The sequence below is a fragment of the Glycine soja genome, chromosome 17 (assembly GCF_004193775.1).
Source record: "Glycine soja cultivar W05 chromosome 17, ASM419377v2, whole genome shotgun sequence".
Taxonomy (NCBI): Eukaryota; Viridiplantae; Streptophyta; class Magnoliopsida; order Fabales; family Fabaceae; genus Glycine; species Glycine soja.
The window spans coordinates 11,327,753-11,344,260 of record NC_041018.1 but is presented as its reverse complement, the minus strand read 5'-3'; the positions used below and the strand labels follow the sequence as shown (position 1 = coordinate 11,344,260).

General features: G+C 28.3%; 1 protein-coding gene across 1 annotated transcript; it reads left to right on the top strand.

Moving 5' to 3' along the window:
• Positions 1-8,362: 8,362 nt before the first annotated feature.
• On the top strand, positions 8,363-9,068 carry LOC114392746 (14 kDa proline-rich protein DC2.15-like). The gene has a single exon (XM_028353973.1). It carries the CDS (start codon positions 8,426-8,428, stop codon positions 8,831-8,833), a length of 408 nt encoding a protein of 135 aa, XP_028209774.1. The 5' UTR covers positions 8,363-8,425; the 3' UTR covers positions 8,834-9,068.
• The last annotated feature ends 7,440 nt before the right edge of the window (positions 9,069-16,508 follow it).

Here is a 16,508-nt window from a genome sequence, read left to right as displayed (position 1 = left end):
GTATAAAAAATAAGAATTCGCACGTAGATTATATAATTTTAATTCAATTTTGAAATAAATCAAATAATCAAGATATTATATTATAATTGAATGATTAGATAATAAAAATTACATTTTTTTATAAAATTATCAATGGGATAAGTTGATATAACAAAAAAAAAGTATAGTGTAATTTTTTTTTGTGTGTATTCCAAAAATATCTTTCAATCAATAGTCAAAAGCTAACTCCTTTTGAAGCATAATAAATTAGTAATCACAGAATTAAGTTTTATCTTTTTTTTTAACAAGTATTCTCAATTCACATGATCAAGAATTGAATCTTTGACAACATGATTAAAGATCCTAGCTAACTATCTATCAATTATGTTTAACCTTATTTGTTATAGTACAATTAGATTCTTTCCTAGAGAAAAAGAGGAGGAATCAACGAGTTATGTTTACTCTTAAGCTATTCAATAATTTTTTTAGATAATTTTATCTCAATACATGTTTAATTAATTTTTTATTTCATATAAATCATATTTAAGTAATTTTAGATTAATTAAAATGATTGGCTATTTCATTTATGCACATCAAAATTAAAATATTATATACTTTTAATTATAGTATATAAAAATATAATTAGATCATCTTCGTATTATATTTCAATTTTTAGAAGATTTGCTACAAATAATTTAGGTAGTATATATAAATATAATTCAGTTATTGAATTGATAAAAAAAATTGGTTTTATAAAAAAAATTCAACATGAGGAGACAAAATATGATACCAAAAGAAATTTATAATAACTTAGGTATATTGGTCAATCAATTAAACTAATTTCTTTGGTGTTTTATACAAAATTATTTAAGATATAAAAATAGGTATAACTAATACAGTACTATCCCTTCTCGTATATGGGAGAAATTAAATTATATTGTTGAATAGCATTGAATTAAATTTTTTATTTAAAAACTGATTGTTGGATTAAAATTTTATTTTATATAAATCATATTTACAAAATTTTAGTTCGATCCAAAACTATTTATATATACTTTATTGATGTACATCGAAATTAACATCATGATATTTTTAAGATACATAAAAATATAAATATTTTCTTACCAAAAAAAGTATGAAAGATAAAAAAAGAAAGATGAAATGTTTGATTTTCTTCTTTTTGTCATTATATTTTTACAATATTTAATACAAATAATCTAAATAATATATATTTATATAATTTATCAATTAGTTAAAAAAAACTACACTAACATAATATATGACATAATTTACAAATAAAATTATCTCTTAAAACATATATGGTCATAGATTTGATCCGTGTACTATAAAATCAAATCATCTATTTGAAAAAGGTTGTAAAAAAATTAAAGAGAATTATATTTTATATAAGCTGTTTAAAATATAAGAATAAATATAATTTATCCTATAGTTTGATTTGAATCACCAACTACCCATGCTTATATAATCAATTGCATGGTTCTAATTGGATTTGTATCTTAATTTTCACCAATCACCAAACCGTGTCTACACTTTTTTCAAAGAAGGCACAGATTATTGTTTGTAGTTTTCCACCGATGGTGAGACATAGGTTGGCAACCAACCTGGCTAAGTTGGCATGCCATCTTTGATCATCAATTGATCTAATGTATCTGAGAAAAACAACCAACGTCAGAAATATCGATAATTCTAACATTCTAACAATTCTTAAAAGGGTCCAATCAATTTTTCTTGCATTTCAAGAATAATAGTCATCATAAATTAAAAGTTAACACTCACATGCATGGTTATCCATTTATAACGATATATGTGTACTGTGTGGACCATTTCTTGCTTCCCATTCTCGATCAAAATCACATCATTAAAATGTTGAAGCCTAAGAAAAGTGTTAGAAATTAATGATTACAAATTTGCAATCGAAACCCCACCAATTAACTTGAAGATGAAGCTTGCAGCGCTAGCTTGACATCGCAAATGGAAAGTAGCCATTCCTCTTTTGTTCTCTCTCTCTTTTTTTTTTTTCTTTGTCAAGTTTAATTTATGTCTACAAGGATATTTTTCGTTCAGCTTCGTAGAGTCTAAGGGCAAGCTAGTAATTTTAATTTTTATTATTTTTAAAATATTTTATACAAAAGTTTTGAATAACTGTTTTTCAAAACAAAAAAAAATAAGAAAAACAACTGTTTAATAAGTATTAATTTGAAAATAATTTTAATTTATAGATGAAAAAAAATACTTTGTAAATTTATTTTGAAATTAAAATACATTTTAAAAACATAAAAAAATACTAATCTCGTTTGAATGTTTTATTTTATTTAACTTTATTCTCATTATTTTCTGAAATCAAAGAAATTTTTTTGATACAGCCATATCGTTAGAAATTGTAAGAATAAGACTAAAGTTACTTCAGACTTGTTGTAAATAAATTGTTTAAAAATCCGATGTTGCTTTGCATTTTCCAATAAACAAAAATTGTTTAAAAAACACAATATAATATTTAAGATAAGTATAATTATTTAATTAATAAATAAAATAAGGTCGATTATGATAAATAATCAAATTGGTTCCTTTATATATATATATATATATATATATATATCATGTTTACTTTTTTAAAATTTTAAAAAAGAAAGCAAAAATAGGAACAACCTATTTTGATTTTTTTTTTTAAAAAAATAATCTAGCCAAGTAATTTTATATTTAAAAAAAATAAAAAAAATAAAATTATATTCTTAAAAATAATCACCAAATAGGACCTATTTGAATTTTTTTTAGACAAGATAGTATTTATAGTTTTACATGTGTAGTTATTATATTGTCAACTATTAATTCTATAATTTATCTTTTCACTAAGAATATACCTAATCGATAGTGAGAGACTAATTCCTTTCAAAGCATAAAGATTGTAAAGTGGATTTCATCTCTCCCAAAGTTCCAAAAAAGTTTTATCCAATCAAACATTTAATAATATGTTTTAAAAATCTAATTATCTATACACTGTGTTTTACCAACTTGTTGATATTTTCTTTTCTATTATTGACCAGAATTTTAATTAGTATGTGCATTGCATAGAATGAATATTTATTTTATATAACTAAATTTATAATAAATAAATACTTCTGAATGTATAATTAAATTAAAATTTCTAAGAAATAATTTTTTTGAACATGTAAATTATATTATATATTTGTGATAAATAATTTATATTATGATGTAATGTTTTTTTATTTATTAATAATTTATTTTAAAAATATTAAAATTTAAGTTAAAATTAAAAATATTGAAAATGATATATTAAAAGAGATTTTTTTTCTCTCCTAAAAACACTATGTTAAACAAAAACTACTAAAAACACTCATTAAAGAATGTTGACTAAAAATACTCTTGTTCAAGACCACTATATGATAATTTACATAGAGAGAATGATGAAATAGTATTTATACAAATTAAGGGATTATTTACTTGTAAAAAGGTATTACTTACTTATTAAAAATAGTGATTAAATTCATGTGACGTGGGCAAAAAATAAGTCATTTTATATCAAAAGGGTGTGAAAATGATTATTATAATAATATTTATATTATTATTTATTAAGAAATTTTTCGTTGTTTATTATAATTATTATTGTAGTTTATAATTTTTATTTTAGGATAAAATAAAATTTTGTCCCTCATTTTAATTTTTAGTTTCAGTTGGATGAGTGGCTATATATCTACGTACTATAGGAGATTTTTATTTAACTTTGAGGAGTATTTTTTTTTAAAACAAAAATTACTTACAGTATGCTCCTACGAATTGAGTACAAAGTTAAGCTTGGTCTTCGGGGAAGATTGAAGAACTTTGCCAGCCAAAAGTTTTTATTACTATAATTTTTCTATTTATTATTTGCCTAGCAAAGGACTTACACGTTACTGTGATTTCCTTGCAATTCCACTGGATTTCTCTTAGAAAAAACAATATTTGTTATTCCTTAATCAAGCCTTTAGGACATTGTTTGTTGGATTGATAAAATTAAATAGATGCATCATAATTCATAATTAAGAGATTACGTTCTCAAAATCAAAGTTGGGAGAGGTAAACACCAAATGTGAGTTTTTTTTTTTTGACATATATACAGCACCTGACCTTGTTCTGGAGTAAGTTCATCCTTAGCTCTTAAGATCAGGAGCAGTTATAAGCCTATAGCTTTTGCATATATTAAAACTCAGAGGTTTAAGGCCTATGCTATATTAAAAACAATTTCAAGAAATTTATCAAACACGCTACAATTAATATAGATTACATTTGCATGCTGTTCTCCAAGAGAGAGACTGTCGGTTTAGATTTGCATTCTAGAATTAAGGGATTTCTACTCTAATCAAGTTTAATGGTGATTATATTGTAATTAAGTATTAATGGGCTTAACTTGTTGCTGAAATCACAAATTCTAGACAATTACTTAACGCATCCTGTTTTTGCTTGGTGCACTCCCAAAATTTGTATAGTCTCCATCTTACCCTTCTTCTAAACTTCCTCTATCCCACCACCTCAGCCCGGTCAACATGCTTCCAACGGTGGCAGCACCTTTGGTCCTGGAGGCAGCAACCAGATCTAGGATGTTTCCCTCGTCGTCGCAGGAGATGCTGAGCATCTTGAGTTTGGAATCGTGATCATCAGTGATGGTGTCTCTGCCTTTGCTTGCGACTATTCCAACAAATGAATGGTTTTCTTCGACGGCTGAACGTTATTTGCGGCGAGCTTTCAGGAATTGGAGGAGGATTTGTCGTAGGCTACTCTTGCTTCTTTACGCCATCTGGAGAAGCTAATCCTCGTCAACATTGTTGCGGTTCTATGTGAAGGAGGAGTGTGTGTGTGTGGTTTTGTTGATTTTATATCCGAGGAGGGAGACAGTGTGTCTGTTTTCCTCGTGCACATGACTTCACCCCTCACCTCCATCCAGCCACACCACCAATATTTGTTACGAATTGAGCAATTTGTAATAGCCATCACCCTTGGGAAATCATCCTTGCGATGAAGAGGAAGATGGAGAGAATAAGAGAATGAGTTGGAAAGACGAAGAGCCTAGTCGCTGGAAGCACGTTGATGAGATTGAGGTGGTGAGAGAGAGGAAGCTTGAAAGAAAAATAAGTGTAAAATTGGGATTTTAGAAGATTTGGCAAAAAATGAAGTGCGTCAAGTAATTGTGTGAATTCTATAATCAGTTTAGTAAGTTAAGTCCATTAATACTTAATCACAGTAAAAATCCCTTAATTCGCGTTGGTGTGCACAGCCGAAAAGGTGGAAAAGACTCGCTCAAATTAATAAAAGAAAAGGATAAATAGTTATTCTTGTTAATTCGTTGATAAATGCGTCATTAAAAGATAAAAATATCAAATTTAATCTGTGAAAGTGTAAAAAGTGCGACAAATATATCTTATCGTTAACTTTCATCCATGACAGTTAATAAAACTTTATCTTATATCTTATAATTTTATCAAATTTCTACTAAATTTTTTACTTTTAATCTTTAAAATTATTTCATATTATAATTTCAACTTAAGTGTCCTCATATTTAGATTAAAAATAATATGTCGAGAGTTTTGAGTAGAAAAAACACAACCGACCGTGAGACCAAATTTATTTATTTATTTATTTTAAAAAAAGAATTTAATCAACTATTTTTTTTAAAATAAATCTCACAAAATTTAAACTAGATAAAGATAAAGCGTAATTATTAGTCTTTTTCCTTAATCAATAATATATATATGAAAAAATCCCTTCTATAAACCTTGTGTGCTTCCATTCCAGACAACACTTATTATACATAATATGAATATGAATGAAATGAAAACAGTTATTAACATATAAAGAACCCAAATAAATTTAAATAAAAATACAATAATGTTCAAATTAATACAAATGTTAACTTTAAAACAACAAAAATTAATGCAGAGGTTTATTCTTTGCAGAGTTGTATCTCTTGCTGATTTAGGGGCTGCAACGACCTTACATTTCATTTGACATATTGTGGTAGAATACATAATAAAGATTAATAATTAATTGAACAAACAAAAAATTTCAAGAAATAAAAGACTTTCGTTTTTTTAAATGGTAACTCAATTTTTTTATATCATAAAACTAAAGAATTTTATTTTATTTTGGAAAATAAGTAATTATATTGGTTAATTAAAAAACTAATAAACAATTTAATAGATGGATAAATAGATAGATACTCAAAGTATAAGAGTTCAAATTTTAAGGTGTATTTTACTATTTTTTAATCCCTTTTTCCATAGCTTCTTTCCTATACAATTCATTATTAACGTCAGAATATATTTGTCGCACTTCTTATACTTTCGAGGACTAAATTTTTGCATTTTCATTTTTCAGGGACATATTTGTCAGCAGAGTGGGAAGATGAAAAGTCAAAAAAATATTATGACAAATATGCCCCTATGCTGACAATCCATGTTAGCAATCATTTCAGTGATGAATTTGTTCATCCATGTCACGTAGACTATCTTATTAACGGTAATGGACGAAAATTAACGGCATGATATATTTGTTGTACTTTTTACACTTTCAGAGACTAAATTTTATATTTTCATCTTTGAATGACGCATTTTTTAACAAATTATACATTGAGAGATAAAAGTGACTATTTACCCTATATAAAAATGAGACAATTGAATAAAGAATCCAAAAATTCAGCATAAGCACCACAATCTATCCATTGAAATAAAACCAGAAAATGGGTGGATACATGTTCAGACGGGAACGATATATGTTAAATATTTGAGGTCAGACAGCAATAGATGCCCATCACCTTACCACCTAAAGAATCACTTGAGTGTGACTGTGTGAGCCTAATCCAATGGGACAATCTTGGATCAGTAACTATAAATCCTTTAAATTCTAGTTCATAATTATTATTCTAGGTGATATTAACATTTGTACCAACAAGAATGGGGTCCCTGAAGTTTCAAAATAAACTGCAGTGTGTGCAGTTTTAAATCCCACCAATGGAATGCATTATATTGATTTTGAAACATAAAATTATCATTTAATTAAACAACTGATATTGAAGCATGTTCTTTTCAGAACTGTAGACGACCATAATCCGTAATAACTGTAACTAGTAAGACCTCTTAATCAAATGTCGGAGAGGGCTATATATAAGTAAGGCACATTTTGCAGTGGGATCGGTGGTCAAATACCCCAATTAGGGATCAAATATAATCGATCATCATTTGGGAAAGAAGTCCAAATTGATATTCAAGTCTTCATTTTATCCTTGTAGGACACAGCTTAATTTTATTGGAATTTTCTATTTCAATAATTAATATATTATATTATTTATTTATTATTAGTGAGTTTTATTTTATATAATCAAATTAAGTGAATTTGTTATACAATTAAATCAGATTATATAAACTTAATAATCAGATGTGTTGACCCATTAGAAAATAATAAGAACTTTATTAGACTAGCACACTATAAAAAGGATATGGTCATCAATATATTCAGCCGTTACATATAATTTTTTTTCTCCCCCATCTAAAGAGTTATGGAAGTATTGTTAAGGAATAAATATGTTACGATTGAAAAAATACCAAAAAGTCACGAATTATCTACAGATTTAGATTTTTCTATATTTGTTTGATTAATCATTATGAATTAATATATTTTTAAAATTATTCTTGATAATTTAATATAATTATTAATATTTTATAATGATCTCCGAAATTTCAATAAATTTGTCCACATTACTATACATTAAAAAATAAATAAATTCCAAGGCTAGCCCCACATGTGGGAATCAAATCACAGGCCGTTTCCCCGCGCATGATCGATGAAGTTCACGGGAGTGCTTCACTGATCACATGCCAAGTGGTTGATATCTTTCTACAAAGCAAAACTGGGAAACCACCATGGTTTTCGAATACTTTATACTGAAAAATTTCCTATTGGGAATTGGAAAGCCTATCATATTTTACGTCCATTCACTTGTACTGCCAGTCCAGCTGCACAAAGACAACTTCGTCCGTTCACATGTCTGGTTCCTCAAACATCAAAACTCACGACAAATAACCAATGAGTATATATATATATAGTTCCGATAATAATACATGATAGGTTTGTAAGTGAAAAAAATACATTTTTAAGTAAGAATAAATTTTTTTAGATGTAATTAAACTTTAGATTAAATATTAATTTCATAGTCGATATAAAAGATTAAATTTTATAAAAATATTTTAGAATCTTACCAAGAAAGCAAAGATCTTAATTATAATAGTTACTTAAAAAACTCAAAAAATATTCTTGAATCTGGGGCAAAAAAGTACATACCAACCATTAACTCCTATATATAACCGCATCACAAATTACTCTCCCTTCACACAAACTTTATTACAGTTGTTGTATTGTAATTAAGCAAGAATATTAGGCAATGGAGTCTTCTAGAACTTCAACTACTCTTGCTCTTTTTTTAACCATCAATTTGCTTTTCTTTGTCATGGCAAGTGGCTGCTACACTTGCACACAGCCTAAGCCAAACCCTATCCCATTCCCTTACCCTAACCCTAGTCCTGCCGCGAAGAGCTGCCCCAGGGACGCACTTAAGCTCGGAGTGTGCGCAAACGTGCTTAATGGACCAATTGGTGCTATTGTAGGGTCACCACCGGACCACCCATGTTGCTCAGTGCTAGAAGGGCTTCTTGATCTTGAAGTTGCGGTTTGCCTCTGCACTGCCATCAAAGCCAACATTCTTGGCATTAACCTTAACATCCCCATTTCGCTTAGCTTGATACTTAACGCCTGCGAGAAGTCGCCACCCTCTGACTTCCTGTGCAACTAGGCATAGTTAATTAAGCACGTCATTCTCAATTATTCATGCACTACTTAATTTAATTTCATCGACGTGTTTTGTTTATGTGATTTTTGTGCCCTTTGTGTTGTGATGATTCTTATGCTGTTCGGACAGTGTTAACTCATTTAGTGAGAATTCGGTTGTAGCCGTAATTTAACTTCTGGTGTTAGTGATGAGTGATGACTTTCTAATTTTTTAAATTTGAAGAATTAATTGCTCTCTCTGTTGTGTTTAGTTATTAACTAAGAATTCTCCTTTGTATAAGCTATTGCAACTATAAGCCCCCTGTTTAATTTCTTTCTCACCGATTTTCTTAAAAGCAAAGGGTTAATTAAATTTTTTAGTCTCTCAATTTTTTTAGAATTCTAATTTTTAATCTCTCATTTTTTTACAACTTTAAGTCTTGTATTAGTTTTCTGTTTTTTCATCCCTTGAAAAAGTTTTGTCCATTTTTGGTTTATTAGTTTTCTGTTAGCATTTTTCATCCCTTGAAAAAGTTTTGTCCATTTTTTGGTTTATTTACTTTTATTGCTCAAAATTAATTCATATTTTGTTTATTGTTTGTTCTTTGTTTATTTCATATTTAGGGATTAATTTTAAGTAATAAAAATAAATAAGAGATTAAAATTACTGACAAAAAATTAATGAAGGACTAACAATTGTAAAAACAAATTGAGGGATTAAAAATTATAATCTAAAAAAGTGAAGATTTTAAAAAACTTAGTTAACCTAAAAGTAAAAAATAGAAAAAATAAGTGGCTTTCATGTATTTAAGTTTTATACTGAAGGAATGGCCAGTGAAAATGCTCATGGGCATAATTCTTTAGCTGACATTTTTTTTCTTATAATAAGGTTTTTAAAAATAAATAAAATGTGAAATCAATTATTTTAATTTTAACAAAATCACTAAAAAAACGTCAATTAGTGTCGGCTTAATCATAAAAAATTGACATTTGTGACTATATTTAATTTAGTGACATTAATCTTGAGGCCATCACAACAAAGATTGTCACTAATGTGTTTGCATCAACAAAAATAGATCATTGCTTAATAGTATCAGCCATGCCAATAGATGAGCCAACACTAACTAACAAAAGAGGACAACACAAAAATTATCGTTACCGGGAATGTGTCTCCCTCCCTTACCTTTTAACGTTCAAAGTCCTATAAGCGTACATTCAGCTAGAAGTTAGAATTTGTAGATTTCACAAATCTGAGATTTGGAATGTGTGCTCACATTATGAAACATTAAAACAAACACACATTAAGTTTGTCATTTGTTGGTTCTACTTTTACCATCGGCCACATATTCATTACAAGAAAAATGCATATTAGTATCAAACAAAGGTTGACACTAATTAATCACTATTTTAGCATTGGCCAAGAGTGACAATCTTGTGGCCATCACTACCAAAATGGTCACTTTTGTTATTGCGATGCCAAAAAAGATTGATGTTTAAAGCTCAAATTTGGGAAGAAATAGTTTGAAGAAAAATACAAGTAGAGCACCCCAACATATAATATAGCCAGCCATGCACCATAAAGCTCAAAATAGAGAAGAGGATCAATATCATAGAAATGCGTTCGGTATTTGATTGAGCAAAAGATGACGAATTGTTACATGTTCTTTTTGTATACTAGTGTTATGTACTAAGTAAGTAAATATCAACCATTGATTGCTTAGTGTTCCAAGTGATGCTTAACACCCTCTCGCAAGCTCATAAATGAAATCACCACAATGAGCTTGATTACAAAGAAAATAATATGAAGAGAATAATTTTTTTTTTACACAAACCGATGAGAAAAAGAAAGAGTGAAACAAAAAAGTACGGCCAAACAAATGAAGCCCAAACAAACAAAAACGTGTCGGGAAAAAAGCCGAAGGTTGAACTCATAGATGAGCGTTGTTTCTAGAAAGTCAATGACAATGATCAAGATCAACTCCCAGCTCTTGTTGAAGATCAAGACGAAGTGTGCTTAGGGAATGTTTGGCCCAACTTTCATACGTGCCTAACTAAGTAAATCTCGACCATTAATTACTTAATGATTATTCAAGGGATGCTTAACCTTAAATCCCTCGACATATATTTAGAATTCATCTTTAAATATTTCGTGCACATGCATTTTTAATAGGCACATCCAACGTTGGATCAAATAAAAATTTAGGAAAAGAAACTTTAAGAATTTTATTTAAAGAAGAAAATTTTGAAAAATGTACTTGGCATTTGGCAAGCTTGCTGTCTGGTTTTGTCACATCTCCCGTGCATTGTTGTATTGCTTTGGGCCTTGAACTTGGGCTATTTGACTTTCTGTTTTTTTACATTTTCGAAAGAAAAAAAAAAGAAATAGTAACTAATATTCGTTACGTACACACATAATATAGATATTTTTTTTCTCTTGTTTCATATTCAGGATATGAACCATCTCCCTTATTACTAGTTACTACAGTGTTTTACTCAATTTATTTTATATTTTCATTTTTAAAAAAAGTTGGGTCAAATAAAAATTTAGGAAAAGAAACTTTAAGAATTTTATTTAAAGAAGAAAATTTTGAAAAATGAAGCTTTAAAATAATTTTAGGAGCATTTTTTATCTTCTCTTTTTCCGTTTTTAAAATTTAAGAATAAATTAAGCATAAAAAATTCACTTTATAGTAATTTTTAATTAAGTTCAAATGCTACAAAATTATCATATAACTTTAATTTAATTTGAATTTCATAATTTTATTTTAACTTTAACTCAACTGTATAAAAGATTAGACCAAACGCAATGATATTCTACAGATCGTAAATTTATCGACTCCACGAAATGTTCAACACGTGAACCCAGACTAAAAAAGAGTAAAGAGAAAAACAAACACGTGAACCAACAGTACTTTGAGATTGAATCTAGCGATATTAATTATTTTGGAGTTTCTATGCTACCTTGAGGAGTTTGGGCATCTCTCGGTTTTTGTTTAAATATTTAGTGATGAATGAAATAAAAGTAATTAATCAGATGATATATATAGGAAATAATTAAGTTACTATTTTACGAAAAAAATGTTTATGCAGTATAAGTTTTACATTATATGAGTATATATCATTTGATTATAAATTATTATATAAAATAAGTTTATTAATTTTGTATAATAATTATTATTTAAGTGTTATTATACGTGATCTTGTGAATGAATAATAATATAAAATTATTTTATATTATAGTGCATGATATTAAACTTTTATTTTATTGTTTGTAAAATGATAAAATTTTGGTTTTTGTCTCTATAAAAAGTTTCTTTTTTCTTTTTTGAGTTTTCACCTGGCCGTTTAAAGTTTTAGAATAAAAAAATTTCAGTTTTGATTCTGGTAAAATAATTGAAATTTGGTGTTGTTTCTTGTGGTTTTCCATTGTGTTTTCTTTCATGTGAAGTTTGAAATAATTATTTATAACCTCACCTTCTCTCTCTACGTTTTCCTTGCACCTTGTGACCCTTTCCTTCGGCGCCCTCATCAAGATCCATATCGCCCATGTCACCCCCTTCATGCATAGTTGGCCCAAAGCTCAAGAGTCTGTCAACAAAAAATATTTTATATTAATTTTTGTAAAGTAAAAAAAGTCACTCATTTTGATTAAAAAAATCTAATGTGTAAACTCTCTTTTATCATTGGGTAGGTCATACCTTCACCAACTATGTTCCCTTGGCACCTTTGTCTCTTGCCTCCACCTCACTAACACCTCCCACCACCGCGCCCACAACCTTCCCTCCCCCTTCCTTCACCTTCAAGTGGTAATAGATAGATTTGAATTTTACCTAACATTTAAGCATGTAAAAAGCAATAATCTTATCTCCAAACATGTGAAGCAATTGGAGTGAGATTATTTCAATTTAATTATAGATTTCTAGTTTAAGGCATGAATGTATAGTTACATTAAACACTTAGAGAGTTTTATCACTTTTAATAATTTTATCCTGTTCAAACAAAATTCTTTCTAATGAAGAATATATGATGTGACAGAAAGGGATGACTTTAGTGTTGAGGAAATTGTATGTTTTATTTACTTATTGTTCCACAATTGTAAATTTATATAATTAATATATAGAGAGAGATGTCAATGATGATGCTCATGGTGGCGCTCCACTGTGCTTTTGTTCACAACACCATGGAGAGAAAGTTTTGAAGAGGAGATCAAGTCTAGTATAAGATTGTGTACTATAGATTAATCCAATGGTTATTAAATGTGGTTCACACTTATTCTATAAATATATTTTTCTCACTTTAGTTAATCACAATAAGCTTGTGTCAGTACAAAAATAATATGATTAAATATACAACTTGTATACGAATAAAATATTTATAAAAATATATCAATATGTAAAAAAATAATTCAAACGCACATTACACAAGTTCAAAATTTATATTCAATTATATTATATTAATGTCTAAATATAGAACTGAATAACAAAGATAAATATTAACATAAATAAGAATAAAAATTCTATAGGAAAATTTATTAGTTAATATTTACATATGTGTAAGTAAAAATACTGAATATTCGATAAATAAATATTCAGATGAAAATTTGTTATAAAATATATCATTATATATTATATAAATAATTAAAAAGACATCTATCTACCTATCTATTGCAGTTACTAGTTTTTTTTTATAACAGATATTGCAGTTACTAGTTAAAAAATAGTAATCCACAATAGATTTGATTTTCCTCTTTAATAGGTTTGCCCATATTAATTAGGGATTTTGAACTTTTTATTCCTTCATACCAGCAGATATAGTTCTGTCTATACCGATTTTAGGTTCATGGGCAGCAGGGGACATCTGGGCCTTGAGAATGAGGAGAACATGGGCATTGCTATTCTCACACTATTTTCCGCTCTTCCAACCCATTAATTTTTTTCAACTTTGCAATTTCTAAAAATACTCTTGATGGAAACGTATTTCCATTGTGTAACTAATTTCAGATAAAATTAATTTTAAAAAAATTACCAAGATTCTTAATACATGACCTCTATTTCTCTGGAAACGCCAATCTCACCAACATATATATAATCCAGGAAATTCAAACATATAGAATCATAGGCTTTTTAAAATATACTTTAAATAGAAGTCTCTAATTTATCTCTCTTCGCTTCATCCATTGACTCATTAGCAATAAGGATACCTTCTAAAATACGCAGGACTTTCACAAAAGCTTATTGACATATACAAGTATCACCTAACCGATCACCTTTCGTAGTCTATTTGCTAATAATTTAGCAAGTACCTTATACATACAACTAATTTGTGAAATTCGCCTAAACTCCCCTAGAGACTATGGATTGTCAATTTTGGACACCATGGCAACAAAAGAGTTATTTGAGTCATGTACCAGTATTATATTTTCATGAAACTTCTTAAAAAAAAAAAACCCACAAAATAATCTTTGACAGCATCCAATAATTCCTTAATAAAGGTAAAGGACTCACCATTCGGTCCTTGATTCTCAGATCTCTCACAACCGTATCGCACATTGTTTCCATAATCTCTACTTCCAAAAATGGAGCCACCAAGTAATCATTATCAGCTTCTGAAAGTTGTTCAAGCTTCAGCGACCCAAGGTGTGATCTCTGCCAATTAAAACATGTAAAATGCCTTTTGTTAGTCTTAACCTTCCCTGCCATTTCCTACACTTGTTCCACTTGAACCCCATCAAACTAAAAGCATGAAATCTCCCCCCTCTCGATCCTTAACAACATAAGCATGATAAAACTTAGAGTTTGTGTCTCCCTCCTTTAACCACTTGAGTCGTGACTTTTGGCATAGAAGACTACAATGCATACCATATAGATTCAGTCCTTTATTTGGTCTATGCGAGGCCATGTTCCTCTTAGAGTTGTAATGTTGTTATTATGTAAAGGTTTTATATTATTTTGGAATATAATTGTTGATATTTCAAAGAGAGATTTTACCAAAACTTCTGTAGAAATTTCTTAAATTATAAGCTTTTTTTATATAAATAAATTAATATTAAATTTGTTATTTTAGGTAGGGTTACTTTTATTTAAGAGTAAATGATTATTTTGGTCATTGAATATGTGAATCATGATTAGTGATAATTTAATTCTTAGAAAAATAAAATTCTAATTTAATTTTTGAATGTATAAAATGTATGACATTTTCATATTATCGTTAAATTTGTAAGATCATTTTATCATTAAATTATAATATTCAATAATTAACTTTTGATTAAGTTGTATTTTTAAAAATTAATTTGATATTAAATTATAAAATTTAAGAATTAATTTATTATTAAATTATATGTAAAACTTAATTAGCACACATTTTACATATTAAATCATTAAACCGGCATATTTATTATTTTAAAAATTAAATTATCACCTATTTATATATCTATCAATCAAAATAATCATTTATTCTTAATTTAATATGTTTGTCAGACTACGATATATAGTAATCTATATACTAATCACAGTCAAGATCAGATTGTGACATAAAGCTTCCATTATATATATGTTAGACTTGGTCGTAGAATCTATAATTTGGGGTTTTCAACTTCGAGAGCTCCCATAATGATGATATGATTACATGAGCAGGTCCTTTTTCATTTTGAAAAATTTTCTTTAAAAACTATACACTATTAAGTTAATAACATTGAAATCAAATTAAACCTAAGTTTCTAATATAAAATAGTCCTAACAAATTCAAGATTATAATTGTAATATTAAAGCTAAGTTATACATCTAAGTTTCTAATAATGTTATTCAGCTTCAAGATCACAAAATCCGAAGTCATTAACTCCAAGCTTTCGAGAAAAAAAAATGGTATTTTAGCAGTGATTTGAAATTAATTTACATTTTTGTAGTTTTAGAAATCGTTTTTAATGTTTATTTAACAATTATTCTTTTCACGCAGGAGGCAAAAGATACAACGTTCACAAAAACGGTACAACCCCACAAATCAGAACACAGCATGCCCACAATTGAAAGCATGAAAACAACACATGCATAATGGGCAAATCCCCTACCCCCTTCTTAATAAATAACCAATAACATTATTATAAAGGACAGAGAATGGCTATTTTGTGCAGGCCACTCCAACCAACAAGCTAATCAAAGCATTCTATTTAACACCTTTGGCGGGACTTGAATGACAAATAACCCCTTGTACTTGCAACTTTGGATTAAGATGTAGCCTTGTAGAATTATATTGGTTGAAATCTAACTCTGTTATTATAAGTCTCTGTTTCTTTTATGAACTCGGTTTTATAAGTTTCTAGCATCTACTTAGGTTAGTAGGTAAAAGACAATTCAATAACAACTTGGCCAATTTGATGAGCTTAATAAAAGGAGAAAAACAAAATCTTAATTCACACTCTCTGGGGCAAGGTTTTAAGATGTTTTGCCTACTCTTAGCGTTTGTCCTAATGGAGTTAACATTGTTGTACACTCCTCTAATGGAGTGTGCACCAGGAATTTAGCTGATTCCAAGAGTAGATTGCATTCATACGAAATTATCATTAATTTTATCCTTCGCAGGTGCGGCACATGAGTGTTTCAATTTTTCTTATTCTTACAACGGATTAGTTAGACATAGGCTAGATGAACATTTTAACAGAAATCCTAGTAATATGCGGTCCCTTCGGCGCATATAAGAGGAAGATA